Below are 27,324 nucleotides of genomic sequence, written 5' to 3'. Positions count from 1 at the left end.
CTGCTATCAGTTAAAAGCCTTTGAGAGGTGTCTGGAGATTGGCCATAGTAATAGAAAATTGCGAACCCCAAATCAAGTCTGTGATTTAATGGGAAATATTTGGTTTGTAGCATTCATATCTTCATATCTTCAATCTAGCATTCATATGAAAGATTTAGTAAGTCCTGTATGGCACAAAATTGGAAATACTGAATCCAATCCTGAATCATTTATGTCTAACCCTGAGTGTTTAAAGCAGTGGTGTAGCTACAGGATCCTGAGCACTCCAATTTGGAACCAATTGGGGGTATAAAGCCCCCTGGCACTAGGCTGTGGAAGTGCATCCTCTGGAGTGACTAAGCTCTACCCAATATGTCTGGAATGAGTAGGAGTGGTATTGTGAGCAAAAACTAACATGATCCAACATGTGTACCTGACATCACTAATGTTTTAATTGATTAATGCCATTAAGTCCTTACAGAAATGTTTAATACATAGTCTAAACCCTCACAGAGGGTCTAACACTATAAAGTAAAATTCTATGTTGCTTAAATGTTCAAATATTGATTGAAATTTTGTTTTTCTGTCTGTTTTTTTTTAAATGGGCTGAGGGGTAAGGTCTGATGACATTAATTGGCCATCTGCTCTGTCATCTTCCAAATGGAATCCAAGTTATGAGTTCAGACTGAATTCAAACATCTCAGAAACTAGAGACTCAGAACATTAAAGCCATTTAATCTATCAGTGTCATGGCTGTAGAGAAGACGATGGAGACGGACGTACATGCAAGGAATATTTATTACAAAAAAAAAGCAAACACAACAAACAGAGAGAAAAAAAAACAAGCAAGATAGACAAAACAAACTAGACTAAATCTGAACAGAATTAAACGGGAACAAACTAGGACAGGAACAGAACAAAACACAACCTTGAACCGGTGTAGACGTGAGTCAAAACACAGCTACAAACATCTACACAAGCTAGGATAAACTGAACAGAACTAAATAGGAAAACAACCGCAAACGGGTATAGACCTATGTACAACACAAAATACACAAAACTATACACAAGACCAGACGAGGGAGCACCGAAAACAAGGGACAAGCAGCACCCCTGGAAACACCTGGAAAGGCAGGGTAACTATGGAGGCACAGGTGCAAACAAATGAGAGGGCGAAGCTAAGGCGGAGACCAAAACACCAAAACCGTGCCATGAGCTAAAAGAGCACAAACATAAAACAGAGCAGGAAAGAAAGAGATAGGATGAGAGCGTGAGGGTTAAATTCCTTTTGTGTGGTTATATTTACAGTTATATTAACACGGTGTAAGAAGGGCAGTAACCACTTTAATCACTGTGTCCTGACAGAACTGCTGAGTCCTGACTGCTGTGTGACCCAGACGTTCTCTGGAGTTCAAGGAGACCGCCCATGTTTTCACTGCACCTGCGGCAGCCATTGTTTGTGGCAAGCTGCTTTTATTTATTTAGCCTTGATTTGACTTGGCATTGTTAAAGGTCGCTGCAGAGGCGCATTAGCCAAGCCCCGATAGTGTAATCCGATTGTGGCGTGGAAAACAAGATTAGACCTTTCTGATTGGATAATGATTCTGCTACTACGGCGGGTAGGGCGTCCCCTGCAATAAATGCAGCTGTACATATTCAAGGCATAAAATGGCTATAAACAGTGCTTTCAGCTGCAAGTCAAAAGCAGCCCGTAATCACCCTGGTGGATTGTGTACGCCTGCTTCATTTAATTCTCAGCTCATTTGTTCCTAGTAAAATCCCCATTTCAGGCAGAAATCTTGGGTGTGTTTAAAGAGAGATGACAGCGAGTGGTGTGTGCTGTAAAATGGAGCAGCAGGCAGTTTCCTCCCACGCCCTGAGGCTCTTTCTGGGGGCATTTGTGCTCAGCTACACCTTTCTACACAGCCATCCTATGAATGAAAGGGCAGAATTAGAGGGCTGGATGGAGGGTCTGGTGAATCTGCTCTACAGAATCATGTCTTCATGGTCATCAGGCGAAGGTGCCTGTGGCCGCCAGAGAAAGAGAGAGAGAAGTCTGAGATGAAGCAATATAGAGCAATCAGCAGTTTGACTCTTTGAGCAGGGGCAATCACAGCTTCTGAGGACTCTAGAGCAAAGAAAAGTCCTGAGCCTACTACAAGCCCCGCTCTAACCACATGCCTTTATTCATACCAAGAGCTGTCCCTCTGCCTATGGAAGAGGCTGGTATTAGAGGAAACCAGATTTATTGACGTCACTAGCTGTGGTGTAGGGTAATTACACTGATGCTTTATTAAGCCTTTGTGGGACTTTAAAAGGCCTTTATTTATTTTTTACTTGGCAGGTAGTATCCAGCCTAAACCCATACTCTATCAAAGGCATCGTAACTTCAGTGAATTAAAGACTCATAAAAACAAAAGATCTTTCCAAAAACCATTTTAAACACAAGTACAAAGGTTGCAGCTTAAGAAATTAAAGTTGAACGTCGGTGAATTCAACATCTATCAGCAGAAGAAATGACATTTTTATGGCTCATTTTTATCTTCACATATTGATGCACTTTTTTTAGCCTAACATTAAAGCACAAACTTCAAAAGTCAGCGTCATGGCCAACAGCAGCAGTACATACACTGTCAACATGCCATAATCGAATTAAACAAAAGTAAGCCATCAATAATAGAATTTAAATTACTGAAATGTAAGTAAAAGTAAATTTTTTATATTATCGAGGGGCCCTTGAGCAAGGCACTGAACCCACAACTGCCCCCCGGGTGCCAGGGATGGCTGCCTGCTGCTCTGGGTGTGTGTTCACAGCCCCTAGTGCACTAGTGTGTGTGTGTGTTCACTGCCACAGATGGGTTAAATGCGGAAGACACATTTTGTTGTATGTTGTACAATGACAAACAATAGCACATTTCATTATTTATTTACTATTAAACATGTTATATATTAGTTTTAAAACATACTTAGGAAAATACAAATAAACAAAACGTTACTTATGTACATGTACTTCAGCTAAAGTTAGTATACATATTTACAAACTACACACTTACTGAATACTTTAAAAAATGTATGCATACTTTAAAAAAGTATTTAGTTCACTGTATGCAAACTTGTATTTAAGTAGTATTTTATTTTTATTATTTTATTAAGTAGTATTTTAATTTGTATATTATCGTTATCATAATAAAAAATAAGAAAAATAAATATTGTATAATTAATAATGTAATCATTATTTAATAAATAATTATTTAATATAAAACAAATATAGCATGCATATTTCAAAATAAATTGTTATAAATATTTTAATGTAATATGTATTAATTAATGCTTTAATAACAAAAATTTTATGAATACTTTTTCATTTTTTGTTCAGCTCTGGTCCGATTTACAGCAAACTGTTTGAACATCACAAAAAACAAATACTAAACTACTGTTGGATAATTACTCTATGTTTTCTTGCGGGTCAGTATTGTCATAGAAATGTTATGTTAAATGAAATATGAAGTTGAGCCCCCTCAAGGTGAACAATGCTCTTGAAGTCGAGTCTATCCTTTCATACCTTCGTATCTGATGGCAGCTCCAGTGTTGGTTCCTGATCCGTCAGTGGTGAACTCGATGAAGAGGTGTCGGGAGGTGCTGACAATGCCCTCATTGGGTAAATATTCCACTTCATAAGAGTCATACAGTGTCGCTGAGTCTATGTTGTTTCCATTTTTGATCAGTAACCTGTACACAGTAGAGAAAACACTACATTCTTTTGAAGTGGTGAAAACCCCCTACAAAGCTGGCAGCAGATATATAACAGTGCTGAGAATTCTGGGCCTGTCTTTTGGCAGTTTGTATGATAATTGCCTGATACCATTCTGAATAGCTGAGCAGCAAGTGACCTCATTAAAAGTCCATTTGTTAGCGTAGCCTGCAGAAACGGCGGATCCTGCTAATAAAAATAACTTAATCCCTTCCTGAAGCCCCAGACTGGCCTCTAATCGCTTTGTCTGCGCTACCAGCAGGGAATTTGATTATTCTAAATTATTTTAAAAGAGCAGAAGAGTATGATCTGGAAAACTGTATTACACACACACACACACAGATGCTCCCTTCATCGTTGTATCTTCAACAAGGCGTGAACAGCGTGACCAAGCACATTTAGTGCAGAAAAGAAGTGTGACAGCACTAAAGAAAGCCTCTGTAGTGACACTTTGATTGTTAGAACATCCGAGGGACAATCAGCTTTGAACAGTGGAGTGTGTTTGTGTGTTTGTTTTCCTAATTTTTCAGGAAACCTATGTCCTGTTTTTTTAGGAATACTGTATGCAGCCAATGTCAGGATAAACGTCACTTTATTTTTCTGTATGTATTTTTCTGCAGAAAGCACATGTTTAATTTAATAAAGGTTGTACAACTACTCCTTTCTGGACACACATTATTATAAAGCACCCAAGTGTTTCCAGACCTTCCTATGACAAGCATATGTATTTTGGGCTTTTCTGTTTTTGAAATACCAGAAACACCTCTGTGATAATGGCTATATGGCTAAAGATGAACCAGCAAAATATTAATGGTAATCCAGTAAATCTGTTTCAGTTTGGCAGCAAATGATTGATCTCTGTAAAGAATATGTAAAGTTAATTTCAGAAAATAAACAAAATGTAATTTTCCGAGTGTATCCAAACATTTGACTGTATATAACACCTATGGGGCATATACATATCAACCTGACAAATCTAAAATCAAACTGTGTGTGTGTGTGTGTGTGTGTTGACCTGTCGTCGTCTTCAGCGAGGGCCACCTTCTCAAAGTGCACATGCAGCCGCTGGCCCTCAGCAGCCTCCAGCACCCAGTGGCAGGTGAGGTTGTTGCTGTAGTTTCCAGGGAAACCGGGTGACACGATGCGTCCAAGAGTGACATTCTTCAACATCCCACCGCAGGCCGCTTGAGGACAGGAGATTCGCATAAACAAACATGAGATGGGTGTCTCAATCCAGTCAATATAGACCACAACACATGGACATGTAAAGCTCATTACAGACAAACTGGAAACAACACAAGTCTGATATGTTTTTTTGCCCTAAATTAAAAAAATATATATTTAAATAGTTTACAAGGCAGTGTATTATTTATATATTATTTATTTTATTTACATGAAGCTTCAGATATTCAAAAGATGTGCCTGAAGGACTGTAATATCAAACCTGACTCGGTAGATTATTTCTAAAACTAAACAGAAAAATGCCAGCCAAAGTCTTTTAAAAAGTTGCTCTGTTGTTGTCTTCTTCAAAGCTGAGACAGAAATGGTGCATAAACATTTTTACTGCCCATCACAGCAGTGTGTTTTGATTTAGGATCCTCAATAGATATATTTAGATTTGTTGGTGTCTTTCCTCATCTTTCATGCTGTCTCAGGTCTCTGACACAGCATGTCTGGGAAATATACTATCAGGCAACTTACTTTTGAAGCGGGTAGGATTTAAAGCTGTAGCTGCATTGTAGCCCCGATGTATTCCATCTAGGCATAATTCCAAATTCAAATTCCAACCAACTAAACCTTATTTAGCAATTTATTTTTAACCATAAACCTGACATATATCAAGTACCAGACTGATACTGTTGGTTGTGGAATCTCATTGGCCGAGTCACTCTCTAAAATACTACACATACTACACATAAACTATATGTCCTGTAGCTTCAGTAATAATCCTGCCTGTTCAAGGAGAAACTGTTTATTATTATAATAATTATTATTATTATAATAATTATTATTATATTAACCCTTTGTATTCAGTGGAATATTGATAACTGTATAACCTTTGTAACTATTTGTAACACCTGGTATTTACTACAGAACTCAAGCTTCATTATGTTCTTATATGCGTTTGTTTATTTTATATATATACTGTCAATCAGCCACAGCCATCTCAAAGTCACTTATTTCCACCGCTGTGGTGCAAAGTGCTCAGTAGCAATTATGCATTCTTTCTGCCTTTCTCTCTTTCGGAAACACCCACAAGCCCCGCTCACTTTGGTTACGAAAGGCGCTGCTGGTTCCCTCGGCACCAAACAGCACTCGTAGCCTTATATGTAAATATTTTCCTGGCTCAGGTATAATTTAACTTGATTGGAAAACAACTCCCTGAGCTCCGGCTCCCTCCGCCTCTAAAGTTAATTGGGATGTGATCAGTGATTTAGGTTGTAATAGCATTAACTCCGTGCGTGTGTGTGTGTGTTTGTGTGTGTGTGTGTGTGTGTGTGTGTGTGTGAGAGAGAGAGAGAGAGAGAGAGAGAGAGAGAGAGAGAGAGAGAGAGAGAGACAGAGAGAGAGAAAGAGAGAGAGTGTGTGTGCTAACAGATCGTGAATATTAACTAGCGGCCGACCCTCAAGGCGACCCAGCGTGACAGACAGGCAGTGCCATCTTCACTGCATAAATAAGCACTTTTTTGGAGTCAGAGAAAGAAAAAGAAAAGAGCCCCAGAGCTTCGGAGAGTTTTCCTTTCGCATAACAAACACAGAAGCATCTCGGATTGTCAGCCAGGCTGCTGCCCTCCCCTGAGGAGGCCTGTTTTGATGAAGGATCTCATTTAGTTGTTTAGAGGTGCAACACTGATGACGTGAATAGTGAATAGGCCAGAGATTCCTCATTTTCACCATTGATCAGAACCGAGGAGCCACAATGTGGTGTTTAAGGAGCACTCTGTGGCCCTGCTGAGAGCGTCCAGTGCCTGGCTGCTCTGCCCCAGGCTGATTACTGACCACAGCGTGGGCAGACTGCCAAAGTCCACGGCTCCAGATCCGCTTTAATTACGCTGTGTTTGCCTGGCTAACCTTCACCTGATCAGCCCTTGCCCTCCCCGTTCCCCATGGACTCCTGCTGCTTTGACTTTGCTTTAACATACACAGAGTCTTTAATTTAGTGCTTTTTTATTGTTTTATGTTCTGAAAGAAATAACACTTTTTTACAGGTTTGTGTTTGTGCTTCAGTTTTGTTGATGTGTGTTTTAGGCCAAAAATTAGCAAAGAACACTTATAAAATTTAAAATGGGCATATTATACCCGCAAGTATACACATATCTCACAAAAAAATATCACAAGGATCAAACACCACAGAAACTTTTTTTCTGTTCAAATGACCAGTTTCAGCATCTGTTCCTTTAAATGAGCATAAACCTCTGTTTACTCCAGATGCAAAATGCCTAGGAGTGAGGCACAAGGAGTAGAAACGCTGGTTTTTAGCCATCTTCACTTTCTTTACTTTCATCTCTGTAATTGTTTTAGTCATATTCAATCAGTAAACTTATTGTACTTGTTTTGCCCCCTCGTCTATGGACTCTCACATGAGACATGGGTCTAGCTTTGAAATGGAAGGGGGGGATTTTGCAGTGCCTGCTCTCTACATAAGAAGATAGAGTTATATTTGACAGTTCCAGATCGCCAAGTTAATGCCCTAATGCGTTAAAAAAGTGTTGTTTCTTTTATAATGCCCACTTTTAAACTTTTTAAAATAACCAAAATCTAGGAATGTTTTGAGAGTAACATCCAATAATGTTTTTGTTGTCCATTGCCATCAATTTTTATTTTCTGCATCAGCCATTGTGCTTTTCATTATGCTGAGATTTCAGGATGAATGGATCAATAGAAATGTTCCAAAATGACTCTGACATTATATTTCTTAGAACACTACCATTCCACGTTTTCTTGCAAAAATGATTGTTTTGGAGATTTACAACTGCTTCTTCTCCTGGGGGTACCACTGAGTTTTGTGTGAAATTAAGAGTCAATAGATTGTCCAAAATGAGGCAGTGTAATTGATGGTATGGGACTTTCTGAGCTCAGACTAAGCTTTTTCTTCTGGTATTCACAATTATCCTGAAGCTGTATTTTAAGGTAAAAATATTACGTCGTGTTCCTTTAACGGTGGCTAGTGAAGGTATTTGTAAGAAGAGACAGGAGAAAACAAATTGAACATCTGGCAATGATCTGATGCAATGCAAATGATTATGCACAAGTACCATTAAAGTGTACACATTTGTATATTAATTGATGCTTGGAAATGTTGGCTGCCCAGCATCTCACTCACCCACACACTTAGGCTCTTTCCCACTCCAGAACGGCGTGCTGGCGTTCATGCAGGTGAGGGTGGACGGGCCCTGCAGCTGGTAGCCAGTGAAGCAGTAGAAGTAGGCCTCTCCTCCTGAGTGCAGGCTGCTAACAGACACATCCCCATAGGCTGGCCGCTCAGGGAAGTTACAGCTCAGTACAAACGCTGGAGAGGACAAAGGACAGAGGGGAGAATTAGTGATGTTTCAAGCCAAAAAAAAAAAATAATAATAATAATAATCAGGCATGCACTGAAATTGGCACAGCAGGTAGTGTCACAGTCACACAGCTCCAGGAACCTGGAGGTTGTGGGTTCAAATCCCGCTCCAGGTGACTGTCTGTGAGGAGTTTGGTGCGTTCTCCTTGTGTCAGTGTGGGTTTCCTCTGGATGCTCCGGTTTCCTCCCACGGTCCATGAATACACTGTTGTAGGTGTGAGTGTGTGTAAGTGTGTGTCGCCCTGTGAACAACTAGTGCCTCCTCCAGGGTGTGTGACCCACCGTGAAACCAGAACTGGATAAGCGCTTACAGACAATGAATGAATGAATGAATGAATTTACTTGAAGTGCACTCAATATCTACATGAATAAAACATGAGGTCAAGAGTAAGTAATTACAAAAAGTAACATGAAAGACAAGTCTGCGCTGATGTAATGTGATTTATTTGTGTGGAAATGTAAACTCAGTGCATCGCTTCAGTTCAGCGTAAGATTGCACTGACAAGGACAAAGTGTTATCCATCATAAAAGCTCTGATAAGCGCTTGCGGTTTGTTGTAGTCATGTTTATGGGCAGAGATTGATGTGAGCTGGGAACTCACTCAAACACACACACACACAAAAAGCTCCTCAATGAAATTTGCTTGCTGCTGTTGAGGGAAGAGAACGCAATATGTGTGGACTTAGCATTACATACCATAATTCAGTCCAGGAAGATCTTTAAAATGGGTCTGTATGGCTGACTGATGACCCACCCATAGCAGTCTCTAATTGGTTTGATGCATAAAGAGTGTGCTCCATCAAAAGATCAAAAATGGGACATTGGAAAATCACAAGATTAAGCCTCAGTGGGTTCAACTGGACACAACTGGCCTCATTAGGTCTGGATGTGTAAAATGGCCCATCCACTCGCCATCACTCAGAATGAAGCTAGACAGTGCAGACATACATTAGCTAACATACTGGAGTTGGCCATATAAGAATGGGCTAGGCCTCACCCTCCATGACTGAGTTCATTGTGAGATGGAGCAGACTTGACTGGAACGTAAAAGGGCTTTCACATGACAAGTGTTCTACGTGTTGCCGCTATGCGCTCTGCTTGACTTCAAGCGATGTTTGCGTCATCAGTGCGTGGTTTTTAAGCAGTTTTTTTTAAAGCAGGCTTGTTGCTAACTGGCTAAATTCATATGTGTAGTGGCCTAGTAAATGTGAAATTGTTATCCGAGTGCGAACCTGGTAATTCGCCATTCTGTGTTTTTCCTCATTATGTCGTGATATTCATTTAAAGTGGTGTTATAGAGCTCTGGGTACTGGGAAACTGAGAATGAGTTTCTCATTCATATCTGAAGTATCTGTCAGCCCGTGGCGCTACTTGTGTTACATCATACACTTGGTCAACGGAAAATAGTGGACCAGCAGTGGTTACTCATGAATGATTATACCATAATTATCCTGCTCAGCCAGTAAACTTAATTGTTTTTGTTTTTAGAAAGTTGTAAAGTTATGAATAAAGTGAATTTTATTGCTTACATGTATTTATATTTTTAAGCTGTAAGTAAACTCCATTTCTTTGGAGCAATTGTCTCTGTACAAATACACATTGTCTCTGTGTATTTCTAAAACATATCCATGTGCACTTTTTTTAAACTTGGGGTGCCTTTCCTGGGGTGAAATTCCCTAGGTGGTGTAGTTGGGTTATTAAATTCAATTAATCCTCCAAAGAAGGGTCACAAAAGCACCCTAATATTGAAAATGACTAAGTAGGTATTATAATGGTCCACTACATTCCTCTTGAAATCAGGTGGAGGATTATATTTTCGACAAGTACCACAACATCTTTTTTTGAGAGAGCAGCCTAATTATGATCTAGGCTGAAAGTGAAGTATGTTTCACAGTTAGCAAACTCCCACTTGACAACAGCAGAATTAATATCCCACCACAGTAGACTTCCCTCTGTCTTTCTCAGTCTAACTCTGTCTCTAAGGGTCTATCACTTCTGCACTTTACCCCTCTGTCCTCCAGCCCAGCAGACAGAACTTGAGCCTCCCTCTCTCTCTCTGGCTGTGAACAGACATCCCCTCGAAGACAAATCGTCCAAGACGCTAAGCAGTGTCTGTATAGCTCTCCCTGGACAGTCTGGGCCTGCTGGGATGCATGCAGGCAATCATTAGTCTCCTAAGATGATGGATTAGACTCACATTGTCCCTAATGGAAGCAATAAAGCAGACCCTCGCTCTGGCGGCCTGTGAAACACTTTCACCCTGGCCATAAGGATCATAGGCCACAAGGGGACAGGGCCTAAAATCCTGCAATATATTCTAGTTAATGGAAAACCAAACAGAGACAGCAGTGTGCAGTTATATCTACACCAGATAAAACCCTGCAGGGGTGCAGTAGTGTGCTGAATCCCACTACTTTACATTCACATCTAAACAAACAGGAGTTACTAAATCCAGACTTAAATGATTAAATGATTTTGAGAAAACAGAACTCCTAAAAAAAGTGCAAGACCTAGTAGACTGCCAAAGCTGTCCCCATCAGATAGAGCACTGGAAACTTTGAAAGACCAGAGACTATATACTGCATCTACAGTTTAGCTTCAGATCTAAAACAGGAGCCTGTGTCAATTGAGGAGACAACTCAATCCTGAAAATGGGCGGAGCTGTCAATAAGCCATTACCCACACAGAGGGAAGACCATAAGGAGCTGAAATTACAACTAGCTCCTGAGAATGAACTTTGGAAGCATGGAAATAAATACGGTATTTCTTTTCTTTTTTTTTGTTTTTAAAGTTTTCTTATCTTTTGAAATACTTAAATACTTAACATCCTGATAGCAATCAATATATAAATGATTTATTAGAGTAAATAAATGTTCTGACATAAATAAAAATATAAATTTTCTATATAGGCCACAGGAGTGGTAAAACTGCATCAAATCATTTATTTCAGATAAAAATAAATGAATGGATGATTTACCTGCTTATCTAGAGCCGCTCTGCTCTAAACATTAGACGGATACAAATAGTTTTACTCTCCAGTAAACAAACAAAAATAAATTCCGAGTACAAAAAACATGTTTTTTTTTCTTATATTGTGCACTACATGAGGTGTAGGCAGATATTTGAGTTTCAGCTCTAATGTTTTAGCTGATGGTGTGTGCACAAACACACCCTGCCATTTCTATGGTTTAGAAGAGTGGTGAAAGAGGGGTTTCTACAAAATCATCTACTCCAGCTTTACAGGAAGTACCTAGCAAAGAACAAAAGCTGTAATAAATACTGCCTTTATGAAATTATATCTTTTGTGATATTTACCTTTAAATAAATTTCCTCATTTCCTCTTGTTGGTGTGAAAGTGAAATGAACCTAAAGTTGTCTCTGACATATGCATTAAACATATATATATCTTGGTCCATTTATTTCTGAGTGATTGTGCGGTGATTCTGAATGTAGGTCTCCGAGAGTGTTTGTTCATTCAACAGCTGGTCAGGCACATTATAAATGCCTCAGATGTAGCAGTTAATGCTGTTCCTACGAGTGAGTCTGGTCTTGCAAAATCTACTTAACTCTGGATTTATTACCAAAGAGTCAATACCTTGTCCACTGGTGGCCACTAAAGGGCATTCAGTGCTACCTTTTCCAAACCCTGCTCCTCTGTATTGCTATATGTTTACTTCATGAGGCCAAGCATCAAGTGTCCAAACTTAGCGTGGTGAATTGGAAGATGACTCAGCAGAAATCAAAGGGGATGAGATGATACACATTGGAGATTCTCACCATATTTTATAGATAGTCCATCTGAAGCAGGCACTCAGTTTTTACAGACATTAGTTCTGACATATTTCCATATACAACAGAAAAGTAGTTACTCAAGAATACATCTAATAGAAAAATGATACAACTACTCATGCAAAGGTTTTAAGAGCAACAGAATCTGTTGCTTGTGGAACTGTACAAGAGTGACATAACATTAAAAAGCTGAAGAAAGCCTGGGCAGAGAGCCTCAGCATACAGAGAAAACTTTGAGGAGTGAGCGTCCAAATTTCCGTTCATCAGACAACCCCAGCATATGCTCCTGGTCCTGCTGGGCTGTACCTCCAGGATATGCCGCCTGCGACCATTTAACTAAAAACCTTTTCGCCATTCCCAAACTTTTCTACCTCCCTTCTCCTTTGAGGGCATTATTTATTTTTATTTGGAATTTCTAAGCAGGATGTTGAGCTCATTCCTCCACTTGCCTGACTGTAATTGTGCCGGCTTTGTTGTTAAAGGCTGGAACTCAAAGCAAGAAGCTGCCATTGATTTGTTAGCGACAGATGCCTGAGGCTAGAATATATGTAAAGGCTTAAACAGTGCAATAAATCTCAACCTTTGACCTGGCCCAGCTCTGTCACACTCTCACACATCTCCTCCACCTCTTCATTCTCCTCCTCCTGGGCTGCCAGGAGCCCTCTTATCCTTTAAGTGGACAGAGATATGGACGGCGCCTGCCATCCGTGAATTTTACGCTGTGTATTACACTCGGGTCCTCAGGGATGACCTCAGACTCGCTTCCATCTGTCAGCACAGAGAAGCAAGCCGAGCATCGGGAGCACTTCAGCTGTAAATTTCCAAAGCCAAGAACCATTACACCCAGCACACAAACTTCAATTACATTTCAGGCGGGTGAGTAAGAGGTAAACGTGTCGAGTGGTATTATAGTGCCAGCTCAATGGTGATGTTATCTTCTCCAAAGGAAGAAATGTGTGTTGTGTGAGAAAATGCCAGGTTATTCTATAACTGGGTGATGTCTGTTTACACTTCATATATAATAACAACATTTTAAAATAAGCTGATAAGCATTGAGGAAATAATATCTTGTATATGATGTGATTTCTTAATAAGAATAACAGTCTGTGGTAATTGCCAGGTAGCAAAGAACTCCACATGCAAACAATGCTAACAAGCTGGGGAGCTGAAGGCACCAGCATCCTCAAAAACGTGTGAAGCCACACTCAACACACTTGGAGGAGAACCCTCTGCTGGACTCTTGGTCCTGGATGGCTGAAGCAAACTCTAACAACTTGCAGTCTCCTGACAGTTAATCACAGACTTGATCATTCTTAGCATAAACCATGCTAAGAATGTTACATCTATGTTTGAGCTCTGCTTAACCAGATGCTGATTTAGATATCTGTCACTCAAATAAGTTTGTTCCTACCCTAAGACATTTACATTCTTTTGGGAGACCCGACGCCAGGTCTGGCTTTGGCAATCAAAGGGAGTAAAAGTCAGAGCCTCATTAGAAACTTGCATAATATCTGTCAGGCTATGCACTAGGGGAGGCAGAGGTAAAAGGCTACTTTATTATAACAAAGGAAAACGACAACTAGAAAACAAGTCATTAACAGGCATAAAAACTTAAAGACAAAGCACTTAACACTAACTTGAACAGAACTGCCCAGTAAACTAAACAGAAAGCTAAGGCTAAACATATTCACAGAGCTTATGCTAAACACAGAGCTAACACTAAATCTTAATACTGAGCTAATGCTAAACCTAACCACAGAGCTACAAAGAAACAGAGGGACCAGGAATGACAGCTATCAAGACACAAAGGGATACGTGGAACGCAATGGTGGACAAACACTGAGAGTCCAGACAGGGCTTAGAAACTAGTGGACAACACAAAACACATGGGAACAACAATCACAAGAGGAGACACTGATGAGAGGGAGGAGCTAAAACCAGGGAGGAGCTAAGGAGGAGACAAGGGAGACAGAGACAAACAAAACAAAGAGACATGTGCTATGTAAACACATGGTGGGAACAACAGGACAGGGCCAGGGTGTGGCATTATCACATCTTCTGTCATGAGAAGCCAGCCTTCTCCCTTCTACCTCGGTATTCTGTGTAACACTTGATTTTCCCTCTTCATTGCTTCAGTGGTTTTATATCATGACACATGCACCCTCACTGATCCTCATATCTTACAATTAGCTATATATTGTATCTTTGTAAGTTGTAACTAAATTTGCCCTGTAAAGGATATTAAAACAAAACCAAACTGACTACAAATGTGAATCCTAATCTGTATCTAACAGATACTAATCTGGATTTAATGTCAGTGTTTGCTGTTCAAATATGAAAAGTACACTTGTGATAATACCAGAAACCTCCAATACTTCCAGAAAATCACACTTTGTACCTTATCCCCAGCTCTCTGGCACTGCCTGGAAATGTGGGAGGGCCCATCAAGTGGGATTAATGATTCTGTTTGTCTTTTTTCACTGGTGTCAGCTCAATTCTGCTTGCAGTCTAATGAGCCTGTGATTTTGGGTGTCTAAGAGAGCCATGGTTTGATAAATCACTGCTATTCTGTTTCTCCACTGAGGACACAGATAAGGCTAAGACTGGCTTTTCTCCTCTGTGTTTGAGAACCACAAACTGAGAAAAAAAAATACAGGCGCCGAATGTACACCAAAGTAAAACACAAAGATCATGTGGTTTTATTCTTCCTGATGTTGGATGATACATTTTGTATCATAAACACCGTCATCTCTCCAATAAACACAGAGCATCTTCTTCAGAGTCCAGTGTTAGGAGGCTTTATACCACTTTAGGCAACACTTTACCATGGGGCATGGTGTCCTTAGACTCATGTGCAGCTGCTCCAGACCTTTTTATGTCCATGCTTTTCCACAGAGATTATATTAGCTCTGTGTGCACAACTGAACATGTCCAGCTAATAATAGCTAAATTAATGAACTGTAAGGGATTTCATCAGAACTTTGAATGTATAGTGAGTGAACAGCAGTTAAGTTACACACTTTGTGGCCTTCTTGCAGTTGCATGCTCTCACAATTGTGCTAGCAGTGTCAGGGTGTGCAGAGAGGGGTCTGTACTCCTGCTGTCTGCCTAATCTCTCAGCTAAGAGGGGAGGGGATGCTCCCAGAGTCAATGAGGCATTGCAGAGGGGCCCCCCACCGCCTCAACCATCCGTCCTGTTTCTGCTTTATTATCGGCGTGTCAGCCTGGCGGGGCCGTGTTGTTATAGCATTATTATCCTGCCGCTTCCGTTTCAATTAGACTAATACTGAGGGGGCACTGGAGGCTGACTTTACGAGCTCAGCTTTAAATCACGCAAGTGGCCTCACAGCTTTATAGACCATAAAGAGCTGTCGCCGTGTTGAGCCTCAGCCCAAGACGCACCCTGGCAACGGTCGCCGAGGAGAAGCGGTTGGGACGGCAACAGATGCGGTGCTAATGTTCTCCATTAGCTGCTCTGGAGGAGGGCCTTGTGATGCATGCCTGGTCATCGCAATCACGTCTGTGTTAGAATTAATGGCAGAGCGGCAGCAAGACTGCCACACACACCACAATTACAAGACATATGGAGACGGAGCCTTTGCGCAGGAGTGGGCGGCCGAACGAGAGATAGAAAAACACAGTGATGGAGGGCCACTCCAAGAGCCACATAGATAGAAGCACTCCAACTGAGTGCATTAGGAGCAGAAAGGTTTCAATAAATGTTTGTGAACATATATTCCTGCTAAATGATTGCTCTAGTAAGTGATTCGCCTAAAGAAGTGTTCAGCACGTCGCAAATTTTTGTTGGGAGCTCAATTTCGCAAATCTCTGCTGAAACAACAAACAAATATACTCACAGCTTCGGGGTCTATGCAGTTTCTAACTGTAAACACAGCACCAAAAAGCCTGGAGCACACACAACATTTGCACTCCACTGAGGTGATTTCTGAAGCAATTCCAAAAGAGTAGAGTAAGGATGATGGTGTAATTCAACAGAAAGGATATGAGTACCAAGGTCTTGGGAAACATCCACTGCACAGATATGAAGTAAAGCTTCTCATGACAACATCTTAAACAACAATTTACTAAAAGCAAATCCACTGACTCCAAGTCTTAGCCTAAAACTAGATACACGCTACTGCCATGCACCATAATGACAGGATATTCACTTGGATGACATTCCACTAACCCCATTACAGCTTTGGGTGTCTAAATGAAGCACTTGTCAAAATTCTATTAAATATACAGCAGCTCTAGTCAGATCCCAGGTCCCCAAAAGTCATGATTAAATGAAAGTAAAATGAAAGGCTTAATGCTGAACATGTTCGTGCAAGTTTGCTTTAAAGGAGCAGCAATGTAGGGGTTGGGGGATAGGGTGGTTTACTGATGAAGCCTGAGTTCATACATTATGCTTAAAGTGCCATACAAACCTGAGTAGCTTGTTTTGATTGCATTGTTTACAGCAAACAGTATATTACTGTAAATCAGAGAGAAAATCAATCATTTGTTTTTAGCTGTTTTTAACTTGATTTAACATATTCTTGTCTAACAGCTATATTCATCAATGAAAGTAAAAACTAAACAGAACCAGGTCTAATCCATAGGTTGCAGCTGATGTCAATGTGTAGAGTAGACGCCATATTGAGTACTTGTTTATTAAACACAACTAAAAACTGTGATTTTTAAATTGTTTTGTTTCTTTTAAATCTTTTAGTCCTTGTTTAGAAAAAAAAGTCAGGACTGCAAACTATGAATACATTTTTGATTGCATTCAGTTAATGCCACTTAAAGTGATCTACAGGGTGAGTCAAAAGTCACAGGACACCCTTTTATTACTTTGATACGCTACATTACCCATTTCCATTGGGAAAACTTGCACTTGATAAGATATGGCGGCTTTCAAGATGGTGGCCATGTTCCAGACATAACCTAAAAGATAGGCCCCCTCACCCATTACCTGCTGAGGTATTCAGATAAAAGGGTGTCCTGTCCTTTTGACTCACACGGTATTATTCCTGTCTAACTGCTAGATTCAGCAGGGAAAGGAAAAAAAACAGCAAAGAACTGTTTTATTACCAGGGAGGCCATTACTGGTCTGCTTGAGCATCCAGAAAAACAGGATGGATTTGTACTTGTCTGAGGGAAAGCCTCAAAATCGCAGCACCAAAAGGCAACCACATTTTCCAGAAGTCACATAACATAAATGGTCGCATAAGTTGCATAACACTAGGAGCTCAAACTGGATACATAACTCTTCCAGCTCAGCATACTCAGCAAACTCCGATAAAACTTTGTATATGGATATTACTGGATTCATAGCGCTGAAGCTAAAAATCAATTTTGTTGTGTGACGGTACCCTGCACTGAGAGCGGACTTGCTGAAGATTAGTGGACCGAGAGTATATTTTCTGTCCTTAGATATGGTCCTGCTGCTTCTCTGATAAGCTGAAGTGACCAGTGGTAGCCTGTTCTGACAAGATGTCAAGAGCCAGCGGAACTGTTCCTCTGTTAAGTGGCTGGACACCTAGATTGCCATCACTCATACACATCTATGGTCCATGTGGCTGCAAGGGATGCTGAAAACTCTGATAACAGGGACCCTAATCTCTATTCTGGGAGCATTTCTTATTTATATATATATATATATATATATATATATATATATATATATATATATATATATATATATATATATATATATATATAAAATATGTGTGTGCGTGCATGTTTGTGTGTGTGTGTGTGTGTAAAGGAAAAAAATGTGCTGGTGACCCCTTGGTTGAGAGGCATACTGGAGTGGCATCTCACTAACAGAGATGAGTAGTCTATTAAGGCTCCTATATATTACATGACTTGATGAAATATACATCCTTGTTCAGGGGTGTCATCAATTATGAAGCATGAGGGGGCTCATTGCCGGTGTCTCAGCTCATGAGATCTCATCCAGGCTGATTGTGTGTGACGGGTTCAGTCTGAGAGGACGAGTGGGAAATCTCACCACCTCCCATTAACCTCACTCACTGAGAACAGCGCAACGAGAGAGACACTCCAGAGACAAGGCACTGCAGAGCGCTACAGCTGGAGATATCTGTCTCAACTCCACAGGACACACACATTCATGCTGGATTCGGGTCGGACATTAATTTTTAAATAGTTGCTACACAGTTCCAAATATATAAACTATAAACCAATAAATCTCTGAAAGTATTTAACATATTTTAATATATTGTCACTGTTCAAAACAACAAAAAACAAAAAAATATGTATCGCCAAAATAGGAGAAGGAAAACATCTTAACTTTTAATGGAAGTCAATGTAATTATATTTTATTCCTATTAATTTTCTATTTCTATTTGAGCTCCATCCATCATGAAACCTTCAAACTGCCTGAAGCACAGCTGCTGAGTTCAAATTATGTAATCAACTAAAAATCGACAAAAAGTAGAGATATGTGTTTTAGGTTTTGATGAAGTGAGTTTGAAACATTTAAATTGGCCCATTCATCATTAAACTTGATACCTTAACTGTAAGTGTTTATTCATGTTGCTGCCATAAGCCTAAATAAACACTTATAATCTCTTATTCCATTGAGAGCAAGTTGTCATAGCGTGAACTTGGCTACAGCGGTTTATATGACAGCTGTTCTCACATCAGGCCAGAATCTAATTTCATTAGTGATGCACTGATTTTATGAGCCATATTGCGATGTAAAAAATGTACTCTACAAAACTGCACAAAACCAGCAGTAGGGTTGCCAGGAACTTACAGTTAAATTAACAATACTATACTGCTATAAAAATGTACAGTCATATATTGTTTTTACAGCAAACTGCAGATATATTTGTTAAAAAAATATGTGGAAGTTACTGTAAAATACGCATTATCCTACTGTTTATTATATATATGGGATGTAGCATAGCGCTTTAGCACTATTATAAGGTTTTGGCATCGTGGTGTGAACTGGAGCTACACACTATTCACTTACTGAATCTTTTCATACTTTACACTGAACAGAGGTATCTCCTTACACCCTCAAAACGTTCACTGTGGTGGTACCCTCAAGGGTACATATTCAGTACTTTTAGGTAGGGAAAATGATATATAATATGCCCAATTTTACCTCCAACACATACATTTTGTTTATTTTACACAGTTCTATAATGAAATCTTACAAATATTCACTTGTTCTGAAGATGAGAATTCAATGTATTTTTAGAGAACACAACTGGACTTTAAATCCACTGTTGTACCTTTAAAATGTACATTTACACTGTCTGTACTGACAATAATGTTCATGTACAGTAACTTTTTTGAGAGTGTATACTTTTCTGAAAGGGATTAATCCCACCCAGCACATTCCCAAATACATGAAAATGAGGATGTGGGTTACAGTTCAGAGGAAATACAAAAAAAGAGGACAGCTGGCGCCTAAACATCGTCACAAACCACTGTCCCGCTTCTCGTCGTAAAACTAAAACCAACCACATCACCACACCAAACTACACAACAACAGGAACAAAGCACAGAGTAGAGAGTCCGGTTTCTTTAGGGTGGCAGGGCCCCCACATAATTGTGCCCCCACACAGTTCTTATCACATGGCCTTCATGATGCATTCTATTGATGATAAAGAAATGCCAGTTTCCCCAAATAAAGGGAAAATACTGTAAAAAATGCCTGGTATTTGGCATTAATTTTTACTGTGTGGGTTTGAAGTGATCTGTTGAAATATTTGGACATGATCTGCTGGTGCAAACTTACATTACACATAAGAATAACTTAGCTAATATTTATCATGGTCCATTAAGTTACTGTAATAAATACGATATCATCTTTTCTCCAGCTCTGACCTCAAGTCTTTCAGTAACAAATGACCCTGCTTCAGATTTACCATGGAGCTGAGGAGCGCAAATCCAACTGTACTTGTGCACTGAAGATGACTTGACCCAGTGCAATTCTCTGCTTTGGCAGCTCTGAGCTTAATTGATTTCCCTTTGAAAACTATAAATAATAAAAAAACATTCCTCCTAAATGAAAAGTGAATAGATGTCTCCAGTTTGGTGGCACAGTGGAAATCTAAGATACACTACCCTCTGTTAAAGAGCTTAACATCCAAGACTGGCATGGCGTGATGAGTGTTATCCTGATATATATATATATATATATATATATACATATATATATATATATATATATATATATATATATATATATATATATATATATATATATATACACACATACATATATTACATTATAGAACTGTGTATAGTATTACAGAGGGCACTGAGTACAGCGAGGAATAGAAATAGCATGATTTCATCATAATTGTGAAATGTTCCCAAGGAAATTTCACCAGCCCACACCTTTCTCATTTTCACTGACACCTCAAGTGCCAAAATACGAGCACAATAAAAGTCCTCTGCTTCATTAAATGTATGGTTCGCTGTCACTCCCCCTCCACCCCTTTCTGAGGTGGAGGTGAGCTATAATTCGAGTCATTTAAATGCCTTGCTCCAGCTCACCCCTGTAAGTCAGTGCCAGCAAATATAATTTCGTCTAAAGCAAATAAGCTGGCAGTGGTGGTCTGCGGTTAACCAGCGCAGGGGTATGTTTTTTCATGCGGCCCCGCTAATGATCTGAGGGCCAGAAGAGGGGGTCAATAAATGACAAAACAATGGAGTGCCACAGCGTGGCCTAGCAACCTGCAGGAGGGCGGCCATTAACAGAACGCGAGAAAATAACAACTCGAGCACCTCGGTTTTGCGCAGCTCTGAATCACGGCTGATGACTCAAACAACTGCGTGGGCCTGTGATTTGATTGAAGCGTTATCCACTCCCGCAACCAAAGTTTGGCTCCTGAAATGTACAGAGCTAGTCTTTGAAATGGCGTTGGAAGGAACGCAGGGGGTAGAAATGATTGGCTGCTAACTATTCACAACAGAATCAACTGGGACAATCAGATTGGATATTTTGGGGGTCAGTCTTGGTTTTCCAAGGATAGCTGTGGCTAGAACCTTAAATAATATTTGTCCCATCAGAAGGAGATGAAATAACTTGTGGGTACATGTCAAATTTCCCCGTTGCTTTTGAATTTTTCCTACTATAAAATTCCTCCCTATCAAAACAGAATATTAAAAATGAACAGTGAACCAGAACCAGTATTTGACGATTGCTGTGCATGCATTCCAACCCCAGACTGTTTTAAGAAGCCACCAGACAGAGCAGTTGGTCTTGTATACATGTGCACACTAAGGATGTATATCTTCACCACTAAGGTCGATTTGATACACATCTCGATACACTGCCACCGATACGATATAATTGCGATACACTGAAACACCTTGTCGATACGATGCGATACAAATCACTCCTGTTCACGATATGATGCAATTCAAAAATGATTTGATAACGATATGACTTAATTATATGAGGATTCGGTTTGATACGTGATCATTCGATACAGTTAGTTGAGGTTTGAGGATGTATTGTCCTAACCCATCAGTTTTCTTATCTCAATAGCACAATTCTACTTTACTTTCTAACAATTTAAGGGATGTATGCATCTGATTGTTTTCAATGGAGCAAAATCAATACATAATATAAAAAAATTCAGTATATTCAGACAGAGCATTAATTTATTCAACTGAATTATTCAGTTATATTCTCCATCTACATTTATACATAATGTATAAAACATAAGATGAACAGTTTTAAAAGTACTGTATTAACAATGTGCATAGTGAAAATTATGATCTGCAACACATACTACTGTCTGCTGGACTTAACTGCTACACAAGGTTTCAGATAGTTGACTGACTGAGTAGTGAACATAAATGGCTCTAATTCCATTTTACAAATAAAAATTAAATAACAACATAAAAATAAAACTATTATTGCAGCATGTAGCAGAAAAGAGTGAGCGGTTTGCTGCCAGGGGCGTGTTTTGCCTAAATAAACTTGCGATAGACCTGTCACCTCCTTTGCTACTGCTCAGTGTGGCTCGTGTTTCAGCAGGATCCGAAGAAAACGATGGGGTAGCGGCCGCAGAAATGTCCACACCGTGCCGTCTTTTCATGTGTGCCGCCAGGTTCGTTGTGCTACTAACGTATTTGATAGCCCCATGGCATTGTTTGCAGATTGCGTGCGTCTTGTCAAGTTGACCACCTCGCTTAAAAAAACCGAAATATTGCCACACGTTTGATTTGTGTGTCTTTTTTGGCGCATTAAATCTCTTTGTCGTTGCTAATGCTCTCGTTTCCCTCCCTATTTGTTGTGTACGTCTGCGTGCTTGCGTCAGTACCCGAGGACACGATGGTGCATTTATGTTGCCTCAAAAAAAAGGAAATCAATAAAAATAAAAAATATGTTGCCTCTGAAAATACGTTAGAATAAGGAATAGATACTGCAAAACAAAACAACCGATTTAACCATGGTATTTGCCGATGCAAAAAGGCTAGAGGAGATGCACCGTAAATTCGCCCGCAAATTAAACCTGATGCACGTTGAATCTACCGGTGCAGTCGAATCGCAGACATGTGTGCCGAACCACCGATGTGAATCGGTGAATCTCTCCGTCCCTAGTGCACACACAAGCTAGAAACATTTTACTCTCTGTAAATTCCTCTTACATCTATAGCTTTCAGCAAGCCCATAATTATATCCCTGGGGTAGTTATAATACTATAGTGCCTGTAGTTTCTTAACAGTCAACAAACAAGAAAGAGGCAAAGCAATCTGTTCAACACATACTTAAGTTCAGAAAATATTCACAAACTGTGTAGTGACAGCAGCCAAAAAGGCAGGAGAGACAGCAATATTGCAGCTGGCTTCAACATGTTTGAAATGACTGGAGGAAACCTGTGAGGCACACATTTGCCTGTTTAGAGATAATTTAACAGAATTAGCTATTTCAATTACCTGTTAATCTCTGAGCTACACACACTGAACAAATAACATTATTAACAGATTTACATTCACTGCTTCTGTTCCAGAACAGCTGAGGTTTATACTGAATATTTGGTCCTGATAAAAAAGTTTCACTCACTGGTCCAGTTTTAGGCCTTGACCACTAGTCTTACTCTGTTAAGCAGTTGCTAATGGATCCTACTGGAGTCACTTGTGTTGTCAGTGAGCTGCACCTGACCAGGCTGAAACCACACAGTCTCTGGTAAGTCTGATATGGATTAGTGATAGCTGTCATTATTGTTAAGAAATGTTTCTTTAAGCATATATTAAAGGCAGTGGATCTATTTAGAACCATGAGTTCTATATAGAACTATTTGCACATAATAACAACTGAAGAACCATTCTAGGTGCTACATCGAACCATTTTCAAAAAGGTTCTTCGTAAAACCATAAATAACACATTCTCCATCAATCTGATGCACCATTTAGCCATGCAAAGAAACATCTCATCTCATCACATCATCATTTTTGATTAATCCATTTCAAAGTCACAGTGGCAACAAGGCGAGCAAGGAAGCCCACATTCACCAGTCACTCCTGGGGGATCCCCAGGTGTTCCCAGGCCAACCGGGAGATATAATCCCTCCACCGTGTCTACCCTGGGGCCTCCTTCCAGTTGGTGCCTGGTATACCTCCAGTGGGAGGTGTCCAGGAGGCATCCTCATCAGATTCCTGAACAACCTCAACTGACTCCTCTCAATGCAAATAAACAGCGACTCTACTCCAAGCTCCTCCCTAATTACTGAACTCCTCACCCAATCACGAAGAGTACACCCAGCAACCCATCAGAGAAAGCTCATTTAGGCCGCTTGTATCCGCGACCTCTTTATTTCGGCCATTACCCGGAGCTCATGACCATAGGTTAGAAGAACAACATCATCTGCAAACAGCAGAGATGCCACCTCCAGAGCCCCTTGATGGAAGTCTTCCTGTTCCAAGCTACGCCTCGCCACCCTGTCCATGAAAATCAGGAACAGGAGTGGAGACAAGGCACAGCCTTGACAATTAAAGTCTGGAACATGGTCCATTCAGACTCCATTCCCCCCACCTCCTCTGGAACATGTGAGAAGTTCTTTCTGAGGTGAGAGTTGAAATCCATCTGGATAGAGTCTTCAGCCAGCTATTCCCAGCACACACTCACTATATGTTTGGGCTTAACAGGTCTGTCCAGAAGCTATCTCCACCATCGGATCCAACTCATCAACAGATGGTGGATACCTGAGTGTCCAAAACTTAAGGCCTCAGATAAGAAGACATCGCCACACAGTTGATCATTGACCTTTGGCCCAGGGTGCACTGGTAACAAGTAAACCTATGAGCAACCTTATGATCATACATGGTGTTGGTTATGGGTAAACCATGACTAGCAGAGAAGTCCAATAACATCACACCACTTGAGTTTAGATCAGGCAAGTCGTTGCTCCCAATCACTCATCTCCAGGATTCCCAGTCATTGCTAACATGAGCAGTTTTTGCAGTTTTGATTTTTTTGATCAGTTTTGATACTGGGGACCACTTTTAAATAAGGCTACATTTATAAAGGCTAATAAATAGTTTAAATGCCTGTTTACCACATAGTTATTAATTAGTTTTTAAACACAAAAAGTCCTTAATAATCCTTTGTAACACAGAGATAGGAAGTGCAAACAGTGAACTCTTTTTTGTCTTATAGGCAAAGAATCAGAGAACTTACTGAAAAAGTCAAGAATAAGCTGAGACCTGAGAACGTGAATTTAATCATCATCGCATGTTAAGGTGCAGCACATTATTGTTTTTGTATAAAAATGACACTCTGTTGGTGTTTAATTCATGGTTAAACTTACTTACAAATATGTGCCGAAACTGACAGGGTTAATGCTGACTGATGGGGAAGACAAATTAATGTCAGTATTCAGCAAGATCTGAGGTTTAACTGTATAGATGGGCGGGTTCACTATTTGGCAAACAACCGGTCATTGTTGCCTTTTCTATCTGTGTGCTATAACTGATTATTAATGACTATTAATATATTAACAACATAATTAATAACTATTAATAAACAGATTGTTAAACAATTTATAAACCTTTGTAAGTACAGTCTTAATTTAAAGCTGTATCTGATACTGTAGTGTGTGCTGATAAATGACAGTCCACTACAGGTTTTAAATTCCTAAGAAAGAGTTATGCAGTGTAATGGGCAGATGGCATTTATGCATTTCAGCTATATAAGAGACTTGAGACTCGTCTTTAACTTGGGGTGAAGACTTGAACTCAAGTTCAAAGACTTGAGACTTGACTTGGACATGCAAAAATATGACTTGAAAGTATCTCTGCTCCTAACACTGCATTATTAAGTCTATATTGAACATGATCTAATATATAAGTTACTGTAGAGCACCTGCCAGATGCCCTGACTGCAAATGTAACACAGCTTTGTCAGAGCTGTTCTGGGTGGGTTTGTGTTTGGTTTAAGGCAGACTTTTCTCTGGGTTACAGCTGGGTTAGTACCAAAAACGTGATTAAAGCTAAACCCGCTGCTGCCCCTGTAGTGCAGAGATATTGTGGAAATGGTAGAGGATGGGGGATATGGAGGGGTCCAAGCATGCTGGAATTGCTCAGAGTCATTCCACTAGAGCAGACAGAATGGCCAGACACATCATTGCTTGCCCCCTAAACACTGCAGACCTTTATCTGAGAACCCCAAAGCCCAGATGGCCTTTTAATCAAGCCCTGATAGCGAAGTGCTCTGCATGAACAAATGAATTCTGCTCCTTGCTCAAGGAATTCTTTTTTTTATGCTCAGTGAGGGCAACATCAATTCCTCTTAATTACCACAGTGCCTTCATGAAGGATGGCATCGTTTATAGCGGACGAGCAGGTGGTCTTCTCTGTCACTTGATTTGGTGTGAAAGCCCCTACCCTGGCACACTAAACCCCACCAGTTTAATTACGACAACGTCAGATACATTTCACGCCCCTGTGTATCTATTAGAATCTGATGTGCTTGGACATTAACGGAGGGAGATGAAGCTGCCCACCCTGCCGTTATCAAAGGAAAGGAAGATGCACAGGTGGTAATGACCTATTAATAATAGTCTAATAATTCATTGGCACCAGCACCTAGATGATACACTTCTATTGTGCTGTGGACAATGTTGTCTTCTTATAGGATTTCTGCAAGTCTGCCATTAATAAAGGACCATTTATTTAGCTTATGAATAAAAGGGATTTCATAAAGTATGCTTTTCTTCCGAGGGTTTATCAGAAAAACCCTGCCGTATCATTTGTAGATTCAAGGTTAATCTCTAAAGTTCAGTCATCTGAGAGGGTTTATAAATGCTGCTATAAAAACTCACCTTTTAACCAGAAACAAAGCAAAAAGCAGCTGTTATGTGCTTGCAGTGACTCGCTCACCTGTGTCTCCAGAATGTCTCACCCTCACAAGCTCAGAGTGACTGATGAGACCAGGCTTTTACTTTAACTACAGCTCCTTGTTCACATGCCTCACACTATCACAACTCTTAACACACTCATAAAATGAGACCACAGACTACTTACTGTACATTCACCGTAAGCCCATATGTCTTCATAACTACTGCTCTTTGTTGTTTTGCTCCAGTGTCGACCAGACAAGATGACACCCTCAAGTTTCCCTTCCTCACATTCTGAGGGAGTATTTCCTGCCCATTGGGGCTGGGACACAGAATCACAGAATTATGTATATCTGCTTTTGTTAAAAATAGGAAAAGAAATGGTAAATAAAATGGAATTGTTTAGAAATGAACTTTTTTTTGTTTTGTTTTGCTCTTGGGTTCCCCCTAGTGTTGCAGAGTATAATTCACGTTTACAGCCCTGTCCTGAAATCAAAGGGTTCATACCCTCCTTCAAAAGTTACCTTGTGCAGGTTCTGCTGTGCTGAACCTGGAGTAGCAACAGCAGAGGCTCAGGTCTCCCTTTTACAAGTCGATGGGCAAACACAATGATATTTGAAGCTGTTAAAAGATGTAAAAATAATATCTAGTGATCCTTTAACTAATATCTCAGACACTGTAGTGCATTGGTGTGATTTAGCTTGTACACAGTAAATTCACCAGTGTTAAATCAACACTATTAGTGTTAAATTAACACTGTTAACACTCTCAGTGTTAAGTTTACACTAATAGTGTTGATTTAACACTGGTGAATTTACAGTGTAGATACACAATGCCCCAGACATCTGGTTCTCAACACTGCTATGAACGATCTGAAACATTTCAAATAATTGTATTCAGACTGAGTGTGCACTTTAAATAAAGGTGTA

General features: G+C 40.0%; 1 protein-coding gene across 3 annotated transcripts in view; it reads right to left on the bottom strand.

Moving 5' to 3' along the window:
- Positions 1 to 27,324, bottom strand: part of sez6b (seizure related 6 homolog b) — a 257,071-nt gene that overhangs the window by 33,319 nt on the left and 196,428 nt on the right. For all 3 annotated transcript variants that reach the window (XM_066663793.1, XM_066663784.1, XM_066663802.1), the window contains exons 5-7: positions 8,055 to 8,240; positions 4,746 to 4,914; positions 3,542 to 3,708 (exon numbers count right to left, since the gene is read on the bottom strand). In XM_066663793.1, coding sequence (XP_066519890.1) covers positions 3,542 to 3,708; positions 4,746 to 4,914; positions 8,055 to 8,240 — 522 coding nt within the window. The remainder of the gene's footprint in view (positions 1 to 3,541; positions 3,709 to 4,745; positions 4,915 to 8,054; positions 8,241 to 27,324) is intronic.

Source organism: Hoplias malabaricus, chromosome 1, assembly GCF_029633855.1.
Source record: "Hoplias malabaricus isolate fHopMal1 chromosome 1, fHopMal1.hap1, whole genome shotgun sequence".
Lineage (NCBI taxonomy): Eukaryota > Metazoa > Chordata > Actinopteri > Characiformes > Erythrinidae > Hoplias > Hoplias malabaricus.
This window is presented reverse-complemented; position numbering and strand designations above follow the sequence as displayed.